General features: G+C 35.7%; 3 protein-coding genes across 3 annotated transcripts; 2 read left to right on the forward strand and 1 right to left on the reverse strand.

The window, feature by feature from the left end:
* The first annotated feature begins 36 nt into the window (after window positions 1-36).
* LOC144839401 (uncharacterized) lies at window positions 37-3,012 on the forward strand. The gene is made up of 6 exons (XM_078694731.1): window positions 37-160; window positions 478-701; window positions 789-925; window positions 1,180-1,350; window positions 1,901-2,157; window positions 2,308-3,012. Exons 1-6 carry the CDS (start codon window positions 50-52, stop codon window positions 2,593-2,595), a joined length of 1,188 nt encoding a protein of 395 aa, XP_078550857.1. The 5' UTR covers window positions 37-49; the 3' UTR covers window positions 2,596-3,012.
* Window positions 3,013-3,107: 95 nt separating this feature from the next.
* Window positions 3,108-8,734, forward strand: LOC144839402 (CMP-sialic acid transporter-like). The gene is made up of 5 exons (XM_078694732.1): window positions 3,108-3,266; window positions 3,993-4,330; window positions 5,062-5,278; window positions 5,564-5,740; window positions 6,231-8,734. Exons 1-5 carry the CDS (start codon window positions 3,260-3,262, stop codon window positions 6,482-6,484), a joined length of 993 nt encoding a protein of 330 aa, XP_078550858.1. The 5' UTR covers window positions 3,108-3,259; the 3' UTR covers window positions 6,485-8,734.
* Window positions 8,735-12,230: 3,496 nt separating this feature from the next.
* On the reverse strand, window positions 12,231-19,792 carry LOC144839649 (uncharacterized). Its single transcript, XM_078695104.1, has 5 exons — window positions 19,740-19,792; window positions 15,157-15,258; window positions 14,777-14,955; window positions 13,465-13,782; window positions 12,231-13,350 (listed from the first exon to the last, which is right to left on the reverse strand). Exons 4-5 carry the CDS (start codon window positions 13,720-13,722, stop codon window positions 13,285-13,287), a joined length of 324 nt encoding a protein of 107 aa, XP_078551230.1. The 5' UTR covers window positions 13,723-13,782; window positions 14,777-14,955; window positions 15,157-15,258; window positions 19,740-19,792; the 3' UTR covers window positions 12,231-13,284.
* Window positions 19,793-20,630: the final 838 nt, after the last annotated feature.

The following is a 20,630-nucleotide window of genomic DNA, read 5'->3' on the forward strand; positions in this document are numbered from 1 at the left end:
GAAGATGGCTGCGCCCATGTAATCCGCCATGTTGAAAATTACAAAGAAAATGGATCCGTTACAACTTGTAGGTTCGGAATTGTCACCATACACAGGGAAAGTTCGAGCTTATTTACGGTATAAAGGTATTCAGTTCGACCCTGTTCAGTCGTCACATGAGGTATGACATCAGCTAGGCCTAGCTCATACGGCTAGGCTACTAACTAGGCTAACTACTGTACTAAATAATAAAAGGCTATCTAGTCTAGGCCTAGCTAGGCTAGGCCTCTACTAGGCCACATCGGCCACCATATCGACCTAGTTAGTAGGCTAGCTAGAGGGCCATAACGAATCCGGGACGATTCGGCCCAGAGAAAAGATATTTTATTGATATATTATTACCAATGTTGATATAATATATAAAATAAATTACTAAAATTATGTCATTTTTAATGAACAATTGTATTCGTATTTATATATATATTGTTTTGTAAACAGATCCATGAAAAAATTCTGAAACCAAATGTGGGATGGAAAGTAGTTCCTGTGATTATAACACCAGATGGAAAATACGTACAAGATTCGACAGAAATCATTCACTATCTTGAGAAGCTCCACCCACTTCCATCAATCTACCCGCAAACACCATGCCAACGGATCGTGTCAATGTTACTTGAACTTTACGCGGACGAGTGGCTTGTTCTTCCCATTATGCATTACAGGTATTAAAAGTAAAAATTGTCATCATCCACAGTACTATTGCACTTGTTTTGAATAAGCACACTCACAAAATAAACTTTGTATTTCAGGTGGTCTTTCAAAGAAAATCTGCCTTTGATTAATCAGGAGTTTGGAAGTACTGTTTTCCCGAAAGAGACGGCAGCCGTGCAGAGGGAAAGAGCAAAGATGGCGATGGCATATTTCTCCAGTATGCTTCCTGTACTAGGTAAGAGAACAACATCATATGATCATTGGGTCCAGGATTTTGAAATGTGGGGACCCATGGCGTAAAAGTAGAGCAATGAAGTGCTTAACTTAACTTGATCTTTTACATTACAATTTGTGAAATTTAGGGGGTTGGGGTTGAATTTTCCCCTGATTCATTTTCTGCAAATTGCCCACTTCACTAGACATAACATTTTAAAAGACGTAGATAATCATAATCAATTGTACTAATTGCCAGTATTCTTTGCTTTACAGGTATCAATAAAGATTCAATATCAGAAATTGAGAGAGGATACTTAGAGTTATTGGACAACCTAAGCAAGCATTTTGAGGTGTATCCATTCCTCCTTGGATTTAAACCTTGCATTGCTGACTTTGCCATGCATGGTATGCTGTATGCCCATCTCTACAGAGACCCATACCCAGGTACATAAGTACAATTCAAGGCTGTAGCCAGAGGTTAAAAACAGGCAAACATGCTTTAAATATAATTAATATAAAATACGAGTTTTGCTGTGGAATTGGGGGTGGGTGGTGAAAACTGAAAATTTCAGACGAGACGAGCATCTTGTCTGTCTCATCCATGCTGGCTGGCTATGGCCCTGCAATTTAATTAATTTAGTCACTCTGCTCCTGGTATCATATGATAAACACTCTTCGAAACCAACCACAACATTGTTACATCAGATCTTGACACTGATATTGATACCCCTTTTTGTTTTGATTTTTGGTAACTTTTAGGTTTCATGATTCAGTGTCCTAAATGCCAAAAAACACTCTTATTAATATTGATTGATTGATAGATGGTTGGATTTCAGTTATCTGCAAAGTTAACTTTAGCCTATAGATAGCCATCATAAGTTTGTATATTACAAACATGATGGAACAACTATGTATGTATGTTTTGTTTACCAATTATTTAACCAGTAGCTGGTACGGTGTTTCTCATGTTATACAAAAATATATTTTTGAACAGGGTACATTATGAAACAGAGGGCGCCTCTCGTTTGTGCTTGGATCGAAAAGATGAACCAATTTACGAAGGATAGGTTAATGTACACGCACTCAATCAGAGATGGCAAAATTATTCTGGACCAACTGAACCGGAACCAACAAGACTTTCTTCCTGATGACCAAATTCCACAAACTCTTTTCCCAATTCTGGAAACAATCTTTCAAAACCAAGCGCCAGAAATTCTGGATAATTGCAACATTCTGAGGATTTATTTGAAGGTAGTAGAAGGATTCATATGTATGGATAAACCTTTCAAAAAATGGGAAAGTGTCTCTTAAGGAGTTCTAGTATTTTTAATGTGTGTTTTGTTGAATTAAATTTAAAATGGACAGAAATATGTTTTTATATTAATATCTTTTTTCTTTCAGGACCACCCTGATGCAAAGAGGCTCCCTCGAATTCTTGGGACGCACAGATTTAAAATTGGACAAACCATCAGTACACGAGGAAGCATGACCTATCCAATATGGATGTTGCAATCAATTAGTGATTACTACTACAGTTTGCCTGGAAAGATGAGGCTAACTGTTGATAAATTCCTAGACAAGTTTGAGGGTGCCAAAGAGTTTGTTGGTGTTGATCTTGATACATGTAGAGTGCAGAGAATTAATAACTTTGTGTGCCCTGAACAAATAAGAAAACAATCTAAACTTTAGCAATGCAAATAACTAAAAATACAGTCAACTCTCTCAAAATAATGAATGATTATTAGAATTGGTTTGGTTTCCGTATGGAGTACATGAGTTTCCATGCTTTCCAGATTCACACATTGAAGAATACAGTAGTACTGTACATCAAATAAATTCAGACCTTATATGATATGTGTCTTATATGTTACCAGATAGCTAATATATTTTATCAATGCAATTTTAGGAAAGATAGACATATAATTTTATACAGTAGGGACTGTAATATTGAATATTAATTTTATGAAGGAAGTAAAGTATATCTCTTTATTAATTTGGCACTGTATCGAGGGCCCAGATTAAATTGATATATTGTAAATAAATTGAACTGTAAATTTTTATTTAGACATTTAAAAGACAATATTTTGATAAGCAATAAAATAATTGGTACGATTTACAAAATAACCTGTGTTTATTGATATATATATATATATTGAAAATTGATATAGCACCCTCTATAGTGTAACTTGTTAGGTTGAAGGCGTTTATTTACACGTCGAATCGTGTGTGTGGCGCCTGGTGTGTGTACTGGTGGTCGCCGTGGATTCTTTGGAAGAGCTATCTTATTTTTGTACAATTTCTGGCATTTCATTATTTATTCTCTTATATATTAACTTTAGAAACTGAAATCAATATGGCAGGTTAGTATAAACCTTATTGTATACTGTATTATAAATGACAAAAGTAAGAAAACTGATTTAAATTTAGGAGAGCTATCTATGCTAGGCCGTGTAGGTCTAGGCCTGGGCTGAACTCTGCTTTGACTGGATAAAAACGCCCACTTTTGACCAGAGCATTCACTTTGTTGCCCCTTAGGGCCGGGGCGATGACAGTTTTCTGTAGGCCCTAGTAGTAGGCCTAGAGAGAGCTTAAAGTCATGTCCTATCTTGGCTTACACAAAGATGGAGTAAATTCTGCTTAATGAGATAGCCTTCTTCCAACCTACTACAAAGTAAGTTAAAGGCCGCCTACTCTACTTAATAAATTTATTTTAAAAACAAGTAAAGCCTGTTTTCCAGTTGGCGTTGAGTTGCAGCTAGTTGCATTGAATTGACCGGATTCAACGATTTTACAGAAAAAGAGAGTAAAAATCAATGTTAAAAATGTTAAAATATGCAATTGTTGAAGTTGAACCAAGTTCAAATTCAACGTTACGATCGTTAAAACTGACCAATCAAATGGTTCACAAATTACGTCATACATATCGTATTTTCAGCCTAGCGAATATTATTGTTTTACTCAACTTACCCATCATAACACTAACCATAGAGATATTATAGTGATAGTTCACTATAATATCTCTATGCACTAAAAGTCCACCATCTCCTCACATGCTTGTGTTTACAATTTGTTATCTTTATATTTAGATGATGTAACAGTAGGGTTCAAATTGTACATTCTTATGGTGTTGACGGTAAATGCAACAGCCTACATACTCCTAGTGCGATACACCAGATCACGTGACGGACCGATGTACTACTCAACCACCACTGTCATGATGACAGAGCTGTCGAAGCTCTGTCTTTCTATGTTGATCCTGATCAAGGAACACTCTAGCATTCGTGGCATGATTGTTGATGTCTATCGTAATGTATTCTGTAAACCTTCAGACACTTTCAAGATGTGCATTCCATCCTGTATTTATGCCATTCAAAATAACTTAGCATTTTTTGCTCTTTCCAATTTGGATGCGGCCACATATCAGGTATGCTTGTAATTCACAATATTTTATTATGATGTCCACATAAAGCTCTGTCTACACTATCAAACTAGTTAGATGTGCCCAAATATGGTAGTGATATGCTTAAATATGGTAGTGATGTGACATCATCATGTTCATATATGGGCACATCACATTTTTTTGTCACATAAAGTTTGATAGTGTAGACAGAGCTTAAAACTACCGTAGCTTTATTTCAAAGACGAAGAAAAATGTTTGCGGTTGTGTTAACTGTAATGTTGCATTGCTACCTATAATCCCACATCATTCAATCATTTATATCGGAATCTCTGGTCCATAGAAAGTAACAACAAAAATAAACTGTACTGACTACAGGCCTTGTCTTTTAAGGCCACTGAGTGCGATCACTTACCTAACACACTCCTAAACTGCCCTTGAGGTGTGCGATTTACAACACGCTTAAATTTGGTAAACTTCTACACACCAAAATACAAACAGCACACCTACAGTAGTACAGCACCCATGAATGTATTGAGGAGTGCAATTTGTAGCACACCTATAATTTTCGAAAGACAAGGCCTGTTCTCATCTCAGGATGGTATTCCACTGGGAGAGCATCTTTGACTTTGACATTATTAACGAATATTATTATATATATATTATTAAGACTGAAACATTTTCATACTACACATCAGTTCTTATTTATATCCTGTAATATATAATATACCTTATAAAATGTCTTTTCTCTTCCTTAGGTTACATACCAGCTAAAGATTCTAACCACTGCAATGTTTATGGTTTTAATGATCGGTAAATCAATTAGCCGCGTGCAGTGGGGGTCGCTGCTCTTGTTATTCTTCGGTATTGCACTTGTTCAATTAGATTCAGCAAATGTCAAGCAAGGTTCACATTACAACTACACGTATGGACTGGTGGCTATCCTTGCGTCATGTCTATGCTCAGGTTTTGCAGGTAACACCACAACTAAATAATAATACCAACCTTCCTAAAATATACAGTATACATACCAACAATGCATATTTGGTTACAAATTACAGTATATTAATTTCAATAAATATAGCATATTTTGCTTATGCATCTAGCTAAATAACATTGTTCCAATACACTTCAACTTAAAGATTACTTAAAGAGGTAAAAATGAATTTGGGAAAGTTTGGTTTTTGGTTTCAGCGGGTCTGTTATTGGGACTCTTTGTAATAAAGCTGACTGAAAACCTTATTTTTTTTATTTTTACAGGTGTATATTTTGAGAAGGTACTTAAAGGGTCTGATACCTCTCTGTGGATACGTAATGTTCAGATGTACTTGTTTGGTATCGCAAGTGCTTTCTTAGGCGTCTTGACAAAAGATGGAGCCAACATTATGGAAAATGGTTTTTTCTATGGGTATAATAATTATATTTACCTAATTATAGGTAAGACATTTTGATGACTATATTGTTATTTGAATATTAATAATTACTTTTATTTCATAATTCGTCCATAGTTGTAATAAAAAGTTTTAAAAAACAGCTAGTATTATCTCCATATTTCCTGTATGGAAGAATACATACAAGCCTTCTTCTCATGACTAACAAATTGTGGTCAAACAGCGTCCACAAACCGCTTTCAATGCAGCCGGAAGTATATACTTATGTAAATATATTCATAGCTTTTTATAACATGTAGGCTAGGCACAACATAGCTAAAAAAAGCACAACCATCTTAGCCTCTTCCTACCAGCTACCACTCCTTTCACGATAATATTCTAGCCACATTATTTCCTTGATTTTTAAATAATAAATTTGCTCATAATAAGGCATTTCCTGAATTATAGCTACCCAACTCCAAAACTAAATACTTAGAATTCATAGAATATCAAAACACTACTGTGCGTATAACAATGCCATATTTGTTTTATTACAGGGATTGCTAGTATAGGTGGATTGTATACATCAATTGTAGTCAAGTACACAGATAACATCATCAAAGGGTTTTCAACTGCAGTGTCTATCGTAGCATCGGTTGTTTGTTCTTACTTTTTGTTTGACGCAATGTTTGGTCAATACTTTATAATGGGTTCTGGATTAGTCATGCTAGCCATTTACTTGTATAGTTTACCAAAACCTGCGCCACCGAAACCTGCCTCACCGAAACCTGCCCAAGTTCAGACTGTTTAAACTGTGCAAAATTTAACAGTTTTGCATTCGCTCAGATATACTTTTTGTAACTGTACCTCATTTTAGGGTCAGTTGACTGAGGCGACCTATTTAGCCTGGGCACTGATTGGAGCAATACCCGAATAAACTTTCACATACTGTAGTAGGCTGATACATTTGCTCTTAACAAATTATATAGTTTTATAGTCTTTATCAAAGAACAACAATTCATCATCACTGTTTGACTAAATATAGCCAGTGGTGTAACAGTTGTGAGTGTTCAATGGCTAAACCCAGGAGTGAAGCAACTGAGCATGAGCAGCCCCAATGGAAATGCCCAGCGTTAGAGGGCCCCATAGGAGTCCCATGCCTTATGCCACTGAATATAGTCATACTACTTTGTATGTGTAGTCTATTCCAAATAATTATGCTTATAGTACATTTAGGCAGCTGAAAAATAATAATGCAGTATTATTTATCGCACTTCATTCTGTACATGCAGTGGTGAGATTCAAAAATACATTCCCACATACAATTTATACATTTTCTTATCCACCGTATATCTTAGAATTTAGTTTTAAATAAATTACTCACCTAGTAAAATATAGTAAAATAACTTTTGATAATGAAGAAAAAAAAATATTAGGACATACCGTAACTATTTAATAATTGACATTTTTCTCTAATATGATTTCATTTGTTTACTTTTTAAATAATATTTTACATTATTTTGTTATGTTATGATTATATGTATTCATATTGTATTTTCAATTTCAATCATCTGGTAGTAAAGTAATAATGATATACAGTAAATGATGTCATACAGTGAATGAAGATATTAATTACCATCATAATAATCTCATTAAATGATGTCATAGCTATTTAGATTTGTTCTAATGTTTTGTATTAATACAATACAGTACATAGTATTATGGTTAAGGGTAATTTTTATTAAATGTTTTCTTTTTTAAATGTGAAATGTTTTCCCATGACATTGAGAGAATTGACTTTAATGGTAAATGTTTATGAAAGTATGCAACCATCAAACCTTGAAACATCATTTTTCAGAAATGTGTAATTATAAAGGAAAGGCAGGAGTATAGTAGTTTAAAATTTTTAATTTCTCTTCTCACATTATTTGATTTAATTATAATATTTTGAATATTTAATTATTAGTTATTAATTAAACATGTATATTCTAATGTGTATATTGGTTGGTATTTCAAAGGGGTTTTTTAACAATTTAGTTTTGTAGCAAAAAAGCAACAAAAAAAGTTTTAGTATTAGAAAACACTGATTACCTTGCATTTTATGTATTTTTTAAATATGGGCCAATTAGGGTATACTGCTTATTGTAATAAATTGTGTTTAGTGAATTAGCTTGTGTTGTAGCATTGCTAATATGATTTAAAATCATTTTTTTGTTAATTAGGTAATGCCAGTACATATATTTTAGTGAAAACACTTTGAGATCATTTCTGGATATTTTAAACTGTAGTACATGACGTGTACATTTTGTGCACTCTCTGTCATCAACAACATTTTTTATTTTAGTTTGTTTCACTGTAAATGTTTATAAAGCAGTTATGCAATTGTTACTCAATACTGAAATAAACAATGTGTATGATTACAGAAAAGGCTTGCTAAATTATAAACAGGTTCAAGCACAAACAAAATATAGTTACTGCAGTAACATAATCCATGTCATGGTCCCATGTGTAGTTCACAATGTACTTTACTTTATATTTGTTCAGTAACTATAACCAGTGGTAGGTTTAGTGGTGGGCAAAAGGTGTGCTCACCTAAAGCTCTGTCTACACCTTTGTCAAACTTTATGTGACAAAAAAATGAGATGTGCCCATATATGGACATGATGACATCATATCACTACCATATTTGGGCACATCACAGCTTCTTTGTCAAACAAGTTTGATAGTCTATACAGAGCTTAATACTAAAAGCCTTTACTTGTACCATTTGACTGCAGTATCAAGATGGTGTGTTGTTTGCTTCGAATAATTACAGAACTGTAGTTAATTAATAAATGTAATTAAATCAATAATTCAGCTGGATTTAATTACCACAGTGACTACTAGCATTACTGCAGTAACTACATGACTTCATGTATGATGGATAATTGTAATACTATCATATGACTTTAAATTGTACTGCTGGTGGTGGTCTTTTGCTTTACAAATTTAATATCATTTAATTTATCATTTATACTAACAGTAACACACCAATAAAATATTTTACAACATCTGCACTGTTTATGTTTGTGACTGAATTTGTCTTACTACTTTTACTTTTGTACCTCATCAACTCTACATTATGCCCAAGTACAAATTGATAATTGGTCTGAATGTTTTGGGCTAGTTGGTTGGTATGGAAGATTGAATAACAGGGATTTGAAAGGTACACATATACTGTACTACTAGCATAAACGTGACGATGACGTTTATTATAATGCAGACTTTTACTACTAACTGCTCTAATTGAAACTAACTAGCCTTACGGTAATGTCAATGAAAATAGAAAGATTGAAAATGGAAACTTACCTCTATTTGATGTCTCCGTCATTTCTATTTTACGAGAGAGTGAGAAATATTACACATTTGCTGACGGTGGTTTAAAACACCCTAGGCCTATTACGCCGGATGGATCAATGGATCTAGGCCTAGTTGCTATGCTGTGTGCCCCTTTTTAAGTAGAAGGCTAGTAGGCCTAAAGTTAGCATCAGAAGCTTCTCTTGACCCGGTTATTTTACAGTTTACACAAATCGTTCTGAAAGCGGTTAAAAAATATACTTACTAATGTTACATTCACTTTATGTAGTTTAATAAAGCTTAATACGTACTTTTATGTCATTCTGCGATCACGTTAATTTCAAACATTGTGGTCGTCCGTTCTTATTCCAAACTTGGTGGTCGTCTTCAAAGTTTGGACGGGTTTCTGAATCATATGTGCAGGGTATAGTATAGGCTGATGCTGCAGTAGTCGCCGGTGATCAAGTATGCGGGGCAAATTATATAGTCTGCCATTGGATAAGTCATCAGGTCTACTTCCACGGCCAACCCACAACAACCATAAGATAGAAGTATATTCAAAGCGTCATTTTAACAATGGAGCATTCTCTACGGAGCGCCATTTATGCCTTTATTTACTTCCGAAATAGTTCTACGGTACTGGTCCAATGGTTCTATTTTATATCACTGTGCTTCACTGGTGCAAAATTGGGTCCACTTGAGCACAGTGTATTAACATACGAAAAGATATTAAAATTCAGTGACTTGTTTCTATTTTATATCACTGTGCTCCCCTGGCGCCAAATTGAGTCCACTTGAGCACAGTGTATTAACATACGAAAAGATATTAAAATTCAGTGACTTATTTCTATTTTATATCACTGTGCTCCCCTGGCTCCAAATTGGGTCCACTTGAGCACAGTGTATTAACATACGAAAAGATATTAAAATTGAGTGACTTATTTCTATTTTATATCACTGTGCTCCACTGGCTCCAAAATGGGTCCACTTGAGCACAGTGTATTAACATACGAAAAGATATTAAAATTCAGTGACTTATTTCTATTTTATATCACTGTGCTCCACTGGCTCCAAAATGGGTCCACTTGAGCACAGTGTATTAACATACGAAAAGATATTAAAATTCAGTGACTTATTTTTATTTTATATCACTGTGCTCCACTGGCTCCAAATTGGGTCCACTTGAGCACAGTGTATACGAAAAGATATTAACATTCAGTGACTTGTTTCTATTTTATATCATTGTGCTCCCCTGGTGGCAAATTGGGTCCACTTGAGCACAGTGTATTAACATATAAAAATATATTAAAATTAGTGCCTTATTTCTATTTTATATCACTGTGCTACACCGGTGGTCAATTTGGTCCACTGGACCAATACCGGTAGTACTATTTCTATTTCGGAAGTAAATAAAGGCATAAATGGCGCTCCGTAGAAGTAGAGAATGCTTGATCGTCGAATAACGCTCTGAATATATATATATATTACATAGCCTATGTAAATACGTGAACGTGATTGGTTGAAACTGCGTCACATGACTGTCGCTTCGAGGATCGTAAATCGTATATATCCTCGAGAACGATGATATTGACTGAGTAATTTTCGCGTAATTATCGTGTCCCCTGTCATTAATCCTATACATTCTCGAGTTCGATGATATTGACTGTGTAATTTTCGTGTGGCAACACTCGCGTTCGCCGATAAATAAACAAAAGTCATCTACTGGATTTGAACTCGGGTGGGAATTGTCACTCCATCGCAAGACAACGCTTCCGCCGTTGCGCCACGGAAGTTGCTTCAAGAAATTATTCATCTAAACTATTTAAACTATGCATACATAGCGCCCTCATTTGTTATTAGTCCTCCCTAAATGTGATGAAACACCGTTTGTGATTGGTCAATACTCACGGTAGTAACCTAGTAACTAGTACGCGCTGAACATCCGGTGATTCGGCTTCTCGAAGAGAAGACGATGAATTGTTTATTCGGCCTACCTGATTATAATATTATTATTAATAGGCTTATTGATGGAAATTCTTCTGTTAATTTAAACGACCTAGGCCTAAGTGAATATTTTATTGCCAAGGAATCATTAATTAGTAATTATCTGTATATTATTCTTCGCAAGGTAAGGTGTCTAGCTAGGCAGGAGGCTTGTTTACATACAATACAAATACTATAGAATAGGAGGCCTAGCCTAGCTTCACCAGCAGACTTGTTCTTGGCTATATAATATAACAGATATTGCCTTTTATATCGGTTAAATATAAGATTTGACATCCCCTTGGGAATGATATTATGTTCTCGGGGAATATATATTTCCCTCAGCTGGCGCTTCGGGAAATATATATTCCCTCGAACATAATATCATTCCCTCGGGGATGTCAAATCTTATATTTAACCTCTAAGCAGTCAATATCTGTATAATATTAGGATGGATAACCTCATGAGGTAAACCACAAAAATAAACAGTACACTCTGATTTAACATGAAACGAATTAAACTTGTTAATCTAATTAGATAGTTAACTTTAATAATCTTTATTTTATTTCACATCAAAGTATAATAATTGCCCTAACCATTTTTATACCTCCATGCCCTAACCATAACAATAATAACTTACCGCGCAACACGTTCATCGCGTCGCATGGTAGCATAATTGCGCGCTAGGTATCCATCACAACAGCTAGCTATAGCAACTTAACAACACAAATCATCTACAGCTTGATATATCAACTGTGTATGAAATACTGAGCGATAAATTCCGAATTATCTTCGTAATTATTATCAATTTAATTAAGTTATTGCGTACAAACAATGGAAAAGGTTCCAACGAACCGTGGTGAGTGGAGAAATCATTTAGAAACTTTTTATATAAATAGAAATAATAGTTGAAATGAATGACATTTTTTTTTGTTTTTTGGACACGATAAATTTCTTCACTGTGAAAATATTCACCCATCATTAGGATAGACCTATATTAATTGTGTGTGGCCAGAAGATAAATTGCCTAGGTAGCTTTACAGTGTACTTATCCTTTTTTAATATTTGCAGACATAATTGTCAACGAAACGTTCGGGCCTGTCATCCAAGGACTAAAACCAATATCGAGTTTCAGTGGGAAGACAAAGGCACAAGGAAACGATGCTACAAAGACCAGCATCAATGATTTGGCAGTCAAGCCAAAGGTTGAACGTCCTCAGCACAGGATTAAGCCACCAGTTGCACCAAAACCAGCGAAGAAAAGTGTAAGAATGATGGCTTATTCAATCCATGATGGCAATATTGTAAAAGAGGACAAGTTGCATCAGATTAAGCCACCAGTTGCACCAAAACCATCAAAGAAAAGTGTAAAAAAGATGGAGCATTCAATCCAAGGTGTTGGCAATATTGTAAAAGAGGACAAGTTAAAAAAGCCACCCAAAATAATCGGCTGGGCGAAACTCCTTGGCAACACCAAAACAAGAGGTGCATCTGTGAAAAATATGACACAGAACTTAATGCAGGTAAATAGACAGGTACTGTACGGACATACAATAATGCCATTTCTTTTTTTGTCTGTTATTCACAGGATTTAGTGCATCTCTCACAATCATCATGATTTTTCTCAACTGGTGGCCATATCCTAAAGTTTATTTTTTAATGCCTCATTTGACTGTTTTATGAATTTTATATACATTTTACAAGTAATTTTACATAGTGTATATGTAATTACATTTTTGTGTGGTAAACAATTAACGATTCTTTTCTAAGAACATGGTCATTTTTTAGTACTGTAAGCTGCTTTAATTATACCCATATTCATCGTTTAATTTTACAGGCTTCTCATGTTGAAGACATCCCAGTTCCACGAAAATCAACTCGAAATATGGCAGATAGTTTTGTTGATAAAAAGGTTGAAGACAATAACATGTTCCTTGACGATAGTACCCCAGATGCCGTTGCAGTCACTACAAAAGTGAAGGATTACATTGGAGAAATTGACAAAAATGCCGTGGATGAGTACATCTCCGGCATTATCTCAACCAGCATGAAGACTGTCGATGTAACCAACACCTTGATTGACAACACCATCTCTGACATTAATATTGACGACACATTGTCCAACGGCAAGATTGAAAACACTGTCTCTGATGTCGAGATTGTTGACACCCTCTCCGATGCCAAGATTTACAACACCATCCTTGATGTTGAAATTGATGACCCCATCCCTGATGTTGAGATTGACATCAATGCAGTCAGACAGTATGTCGCTGAAATTATTCGCTACAGCAGTTATGTCATCGCCACGGACAAGGCAGATGAAAAGGATAGTAAGACTTTCGAAAATGCCGTTCCAACCTGCAAGCCAAGCGAAGGTGATTTATTTTATTACATAAAAATAAACATTTCATTTTAATTACTAATACAAATAGTACTATATTATTAAAAACAAACATGGCATTTATTCCTTACAGACAATTTGGCTGGTGATGTCCCTGCTAACCAGAATTCTACAGATGTACCACGAGCAGGAATTTTCAGGCGGCTTTTCCGCAGACTTCGACGAGGCATCCGTAATATCGGTTGCCACAGAACACTGACAGAGGAAATCCAGGATACTACCGGTGAAGATATCGACAGCACAGATGCCAGTGCCAATGATGCCAGTGCCAATGACGTCAGCAATGATGACAGTGATCTTGCAGCGAATGATGAAGAAGTTGACACCATTGATCCTGTTCACAATACTTCACGCCACAGGTTCCTCTCTGCATTGTTATGCTACAAACACTAATCAAGTGCAATATTATACAGAATCAACTAATTATCAATATTACTGCAAAATTTTATATATAAAATGGATTTTATAACTATATATTATATTTTTTAACCAGAATGATAAATATTATTATGTCTCATATTATATCAAATGCTTAAATATAAGATTTCAAAGATTTTCAAAATATTGCCTTTGCATTTATTATTTGCCTTTGTGTTCAATGTTCATTCACATATGGGACTACGAATTTTACCAGTTAATGCTGATGAGGTTATGTTATATGGTGATGATGAAATAAACATAACACATACATTATTATATTTATTCAATATCCACTAGAAAAATAGATGATGATGTTGAAACAGAAAATGAATAATAAATCTAAAAGAACTCAAGAAATACATTAATTTCTCTTTAAAAAAGTTTATTAACATTGGATGTTTTAGCAAATTAGTTTATTATTAAAAACAAAATTCAGCAAAATTTGAATTATCAAATTAAGCCATACTGACATGATCCAACGAATCATGATTTGCATAATTTATGATGCAATAATTGAAATACACTTAACCAAGATATTTCACTTAAGTCAATAAATATATGGATTTCACTTAAGTGATATTCAGTTAGATAGGAATTTTTTATTTTTTATTTTAGGATATTTCCTTTAGATAGTGTGATATATGTAGGGCTACAGGTTCCTAGAAACTCTATTCCTACCACCAATCCACTACAATAGATGATCTCATTTGCCTTCTCATCCCACCTTGTTAGCAAGGCACCTAACAGTCAATCAATGTTTTAAAAAACAGTATTACTAGATGTTAAAATTCCATTGAAGCAATAAAACTCCTTCTTTGGGACACCCCTAGGGATTACTTTTCCATGAAACGAACGACAGGAAACATATTGGTGTTGACAACAGTCAACACATATTCAGGGGACAGACCATTATTAAGGCGGCACTCATATTAAGGGGACAATCTGTATAGTGAAACAACATACCAATTTGGCTGTACATTATGCATCCTCCCAAACTCCTCAATCTTGCGTTTTCCTGGTGAAAGTCGCTCAATCAATCCATATATTTCATCTGGTTTGTGACTTGTCTCTCTCACTTCGGCTAAAATGACATCACAATCAAGGCCCCTATTATACCCTGCAGGGTCACCCTTGACCCCAACCTACATGAATAAATATAACAGATAAAATAGTTTCCATAAAATTAAATCACAAAGATTTTCTGTAGAGAAAAGCCAACAAATTGTCTTTATGAGTGTCATAACTTGATTATGATTTCTCAATAAGCTAGACGATTCAAACTAACGAAAAGAACTGAATTCACAATAAATACACATTTACAAAATAAATACAGCTTGATTTACCAATGTTCTTTCCCATGATTCAACCAATGACCTGTCCTTCCTGTTCAGATTAACCTCTGAAGCTGGTTGGTCTTTACCCAGATGATTTCATCAACTTTATATCTGGTTAAATTCAAATGTAAATGTATGGTCACCCATCAATAAAAAATAAACTCTGTACAAATAGGCAATAAATATAATAATATCGCATTCCTATGAGAACTGAGAATACTCAATAGGTAGGAATCTTGATATTTTACACATGCTTGCTTGTAGTCCCAATATGTAGTCAGTGTGTTGCTTCTAGGGAAAAAAACAAAAAACGAGTACACTGGATGTTCTCTTAGCAAGCGAAAAGTTATGTAACATAGACTTCTTCTACCAGGGATCCATGATTTTGTGAAAGGGGGGTGGGGCGCAACTTTAGAGAGTCCGCACCAACTCAGACCCACCATGGTTGGGACTGAGTTGAGACGATTTTGAAAATTTAACACCTCTAGATGGTCGGAAATGGCACTCTCACGTTAAATAAATGTATTAAAAATTGATATTTTAAATATGAAAACTGAAGTACTAGCCTATTAAAGAGTGACATTTTCCCAATAGGCTTATTTTGAGTAAAAGCGTCACAACAGGGCGTTTCGCGCAAGTCAGCGTTTGCACGTACATGGCGGGAAAAGGTGCCTGTCCAGGGCCGTCGACAGAACATGTTATTAAATGACGCCCCAGATGGCCGGAAAAAATGGTACTCTCGCACATAAAATTGATGATAAATGGCACCTCTAATTTGCAGGAAAAGACACTCATATGTAGCATGCATGCTACCAATGAGCAAAACGATCATACTCTTCCCTCCAATAAACACACGCGATTAATTACAGGACGATATAACATTTTGTTGCCTATTTCATTCACTCAGTATTTAGTTTTGATTGCGTTGCGTTCAAGTTCAATTCGAACGTACATCTAGGGGAAGCCCCGAAAAAAATCGCAAATTTAATGCTTATTATAGATCAATATTTATTTACATCAATTTGTTGAAGAAATCAAATATATAAATATAATAGGTATTGATACAGTGGGTGGCCTAGGAAAAAAAATCGGTTGCTAATGTATACTACCACAGTACACAGTTACCTCAGTTAGTGTACTATATTATTATTAACATTATTATCCTCTATAATGATGATCTGTAGGTAACCACGCCGTGCCAATTTTGACGTATATACACTTTTATTTATGCTTGCTGACTGCCAGCGATATAAACAATGGGTAGGCCTACGCGGTTGTAAGTTCGTGCCCGAGTATGGGTACGATACACGCGTCAATATCATGTTACATCCAGGGACCAAAATGCGTTTCAGGTGAAAATAGGCTATTCATTTCGCAACTCTTAGAAATTTACAGACAGCAACGGCAATGGAGACCTCTAATAAAAAGTAAATTAGCACGGTGCTGAATGTGTTTTAACCAAAAGTGAAAGTACTTTACTCTTTTTTACGCTTTTTCCCCCATTTTTTTTCCCTTATGGTAGGATAATTTTTTTCCTCCAGATTTATGGGGGGGGGGGGGGGGGGGGGGGCGTGCGGAGGGAATTCACGAGTTCACGATTCGACAGGAAAGAATGCAACCGATTCAGTAAGTTCCCACAAAAGCCATACTTGTGCAATTTATCCATGGATAGGGTGGCTAACTCTGTCAAATGCCTTTGACCAGTCAAGGAAAATTGCATCGATACGGGGTGGATTGCGTCTATCCAAGCATTCCGCCCAATTATGAAAAATAGTGACAAGTTGGGTAATGCAGGATTTCTTGTGAGAGAAACCGTGTTGGAATTAGGGTATGATACCATGTTTATCAGTATGAGCTAGCAAATGTTTCGCAATAAGTCGCTCAAGCACTTTACCTACAATTACGGATGTAAGGGATATGGGACTATAGTTGAGAGGATATCTGTTAGCGGGCCAGAGTTATGGATAGGGATAGTATGTGAATGTTTCCAATCAGAAGGAACTTCACCCAGAGTTATGGATAGGGATAATATGTGCATGTTTCCAATCAGAACTTTACCCAGAGTCAAAGATATGTTAAAATTTTGGTTAAAACAGGAATAACAGAAAAAGAAGTTTAAGCATTCGAGCAGAAATGCCATCAGGTCCAGGGGATTTAGAAACAGCCAGAGAAGTAATTACTGATTTCACCTCATCCTCTCGAACCTGTAATTGTTTCATGATATCAACACCAGAATGGCATCAGAACTCAGAAACAGGAGGCATGCAGAGAGAGGATGCACGTGCTGTCAAGATCGCTCGAAAGAGGGCGGGAACTTTTTAAATAAAAGGAGTAATTAACGGTATGATTTCTATTTTTAGGCCAATAGTAGGAACTTCACACACATATTTGCGTGTGTGCGCTCAACGCGTAGAAGTTATGCAAATTGCTGTTTTTGTAAATATTTAGCGTTTTAACTTTACATATTTTACTACGTGTTACTGTATGTTATCGTGTTTCAATTATTGTACCGTTGTTGTATAGCCTACTAGAGCCTAGGCCCTAGCCTATATTTATTGTCCTGAACTAGCCTAACCTTACACTGCGCACGTACTACGCGCTTCGTGTGGATATTGTGTGGTTTCTACACTCCGTATAGTTTATTTAATTCGAGCCTAGGATACTTCCAGCTTATAGGATACTTCCTTCCAGCTTTGGTTGGACATCATTCGACTGCTACAATACAACATTACCGTATTCTAAATAGGGTAAGTAAACATTACAATATCTATGATAATAGATAACGATTAACGAAGTTTTAAAAGTAGACCATTACTTACCTTGAAATCCACCCAATATGACATAGGGCCTATTATCTTTCATGAGATTTTCGTATCACACAGAGTGTGGAAAGGTTGCTCTTAATTAACTTAACTTACCGCGCAACGTGTTCATCGCGTCGCATGGTAGCATAATTGCGCGCTAGGTATCCATCACAACAGCTAGCTATAGCAACTTAACAACACAAATCATCTACAGCTTGATATATCAACTGTGTATGAAATACTGAGCGATAAATTCCGAATTATCTTCGTAATTATTATCAATTTAATTAAGTTATTGCGTACAAACAATGGAAAAGGTTCCAACGAACCGTGGTGAGTGGAGAAATCATTTAGAAACTTTTTATATAAATAGAAATAATAGTTGAAATGAATGACATTTTTTTTGTTTTTTGGACACGATAAATTTCTTCACTGTGAAAATATTCACCCATCATTTATGATAGACCTATATTAATTGTGTATGGCCAGAAGATAAATTGCCTAGGTAGCTTTACAGTGTACTTATCCTTTTTAAATATTTGCAGACATAATTGTCAACGAAACGTTCGGGCCTGTCATCCAAGGACTAAAACCAATATCGAGTTTCAGTGGGAAGACAAAGGCACAAGTAGACGATGTTACAAAGACCAGCATCAATGATTTGGCAGTCAAGCCAAAGGTCGAACGTCCTCAGCACAGGATAAAGCCACCAGTTGCACCAAAACCAGCAAAGAAAAGTGTAAAAATGATGGCTTATTCAATCCATGATGGCAATATTGTAAAAGAGGACAAGTTGCATCGGATTAAGCCACCAGTTGCACCAAAACCAGCGAAGAAAAGTGTAAGAATGATGGCTTATTCAATCCATGATGGCAATATTGTAAAAGAGGAAAAGTTGCATCAGATTAAGCCACCAGTTGCACCAAAACCATCAAAGAAAAGTGTAAAAAAGACGGCGCATTCAATCCAAGGTGATGGCAATATTGTAAAAGAGGACAAGTTTCATCAGATTAAGCCACCAGTTGCACCAAAACCAGCGAAAAAAAGTGTAAAAAAGATGGCGCATTCAATCCAAGGTGATGGCAATATTGTAAACCAGGACAAGTTTCACCAGATTAAGCCACCAGTTGCACCAATACCAGCAAAGAAAAATGTAAAAAAGATGGCGCATTCAATCCAAGGTGATGACAATATTGTAAACCAGGACAAGTTTCACCAGATTAAGCCACCAGTTGCACCAATACCAGCAAAGAAAAATGTAAAAAAGATGGCGCATTCAATCCAAGGTGATGACAATATTGTAAAAGAGGACAAGTTTCATCATATTAAGCCACAAGTTGCACCAAAACCAGCGAAGAAAAGTGTAAAAAAGATGGTGCATTTAATCCAAGGTGATGAGAATATTGTAAAAGAGGACAAGTTGAAAAAGCCACCCAAAATAATCGGCTGGGCGAAACTCCTTGGCAACACCAAAACAAGAGGTGCATCTGTGAAAAATATGACCCAGAACTTTATGCAGGACAACAATGGATTGGATTGGAGCGACGATGAGGATGAGATATTTTATGATGCACTTTCAGGTACTTATTACAATCAATCTAATTATTTCTCTTATTTTGACAAGTTTTTTTAAAAACCTTACATGGATGTAATAATGTACAAAATGTCACACAATGTTTGCATTTTACAGACTTGAATGACATTTTTGATGAACCTCAATACATCAGTGGTTCTGAAGATATTAAGAATCATGTGCAAGATGTAGAAAGCATAAGAAAGGTCAGTGACCTGGATGTCACCACCAAGGCAGCAGCTGCAGCCATTGAAGTCTTCGACAATAACATGTTCCTTGACGATAGTACCCCAGATGCCGTCGCAGTCACTACAAAAGTGAAGGATTACATTGGAGAAATTGACAAAAATGCCGTGGATGAGTACATCTCCGGCATTATCTCAACCAGCATGAAGACTGTCGATGTAACCAACTCCTTGATTGACAACACCATCTCTGACATTAATATTGACGACACATTGTCCAATGGCAAGATTGAAAAAACTGCCTCTGATCCCAAGATTGATGACACTCTCACCGATGGCAAGATTTACAACACCATCCTTGATGTTGAAATTGACGTCAATGCAGTCAGACAGTATGTCGCTCAAATTATTCGCCACAGCAGTTATGTCATCGCCATGGACAAGGCAGATGAAAAGGATAGTAAGACTTTAAAAAACGATGTTTCAACCTGCAAGCCAAGCGAAGGTGATTTATTTTATTACATAAAAATAAACATGCATTTTATTATGTTTTTTTAATTAGTAATACAAATACTGTAGTACTATATTATTAAAAACAAACATTGCATTTATTCCTTACAGACAATTTGGCTGGTGATGTCCCTGCTCACCAGAATTCTACAGATGTACCACGAGCAGGAATTTTCAGGCGGCTTTTCCGCAGACTTCGACGAGGCATCCGTAATATCGGTTGCCACAGAACACTGACAGAGGAAATCCAGGATACTACTGGTGAAGATATCGACAGCACAGATGCCAGTGCCAATGATGCCAGTGCCAATGACGTCAGCAATGATGACAGTGATCTTGCAGCGAATGATGAAGAAGTTGACACCATTGATCCTGTTCACAATACTTCACGCCACAGGTTCCTCTCTGCAT

The sequence above is a fragment of the Antedon bifida genome, chromosome 4 (genome assembly GCF_963402885.1).
Source record: "Antedon bifida chromosome 4, ecAntBifi1.1, whole genome shotgun sequence".
NCBI classification, from domain to species: Eukaryota; Metazoa; Echinodermata; class Crinoidea; order Comatulida; family Antedonidae; genus Antedon; species Antedon bifida.

Coding starts and splice junctions, on each gene's coding strand:
- LOC144839402 (XM_078694732.1), top strand. Junction 4,331..5,061: donor TGGATGCGGCCACATATCAG/GTATGCTTGTAA, acceptor TCTCTTCCTTAG/GTTACATACCAGCTAAAGAT. Junction 5,741..6,230: donor TTATATTTACCTAATTATAG/GTAAGACATTTT, acceptor GTTTTATTACAG/GGATTGCTAGTATAGGTGGA.
- LOC144839401 (XM_078694731.1), top strand. CDS start 50: ATGGATCCGTTACAACTTGTAGGTTCGGAATTGTCACCATACACAGGG. Junction 161..477: donor CTGTTCAGTCGTCACATGAG/GTATGACATCAG, acceptor TTTTGTAAACAG/ATCCATGAAAAAATTCTGAA. Junction 2,158..2,307: donor TTCTGAGGATTTATTTGAAG/GTAGTAGAAGGA, acceptor TTTTTCTTTCAG/GACCACCCTGATGCAAAGAG.
- LOC144839649 (XM_078695104.1), bottom strand. CDS start 13,722: ATGGTGTCAACTTCTTCATCATTCGCTGCAAGATCACTGTCATCATTG. Junction 13,351..13,464: donor CATCACCAGCCAAATTGTCT/GTAAGGAATAAA, acceptor CTTGGCTTGCAG/GTTGGAACGGCATTTTCGAA.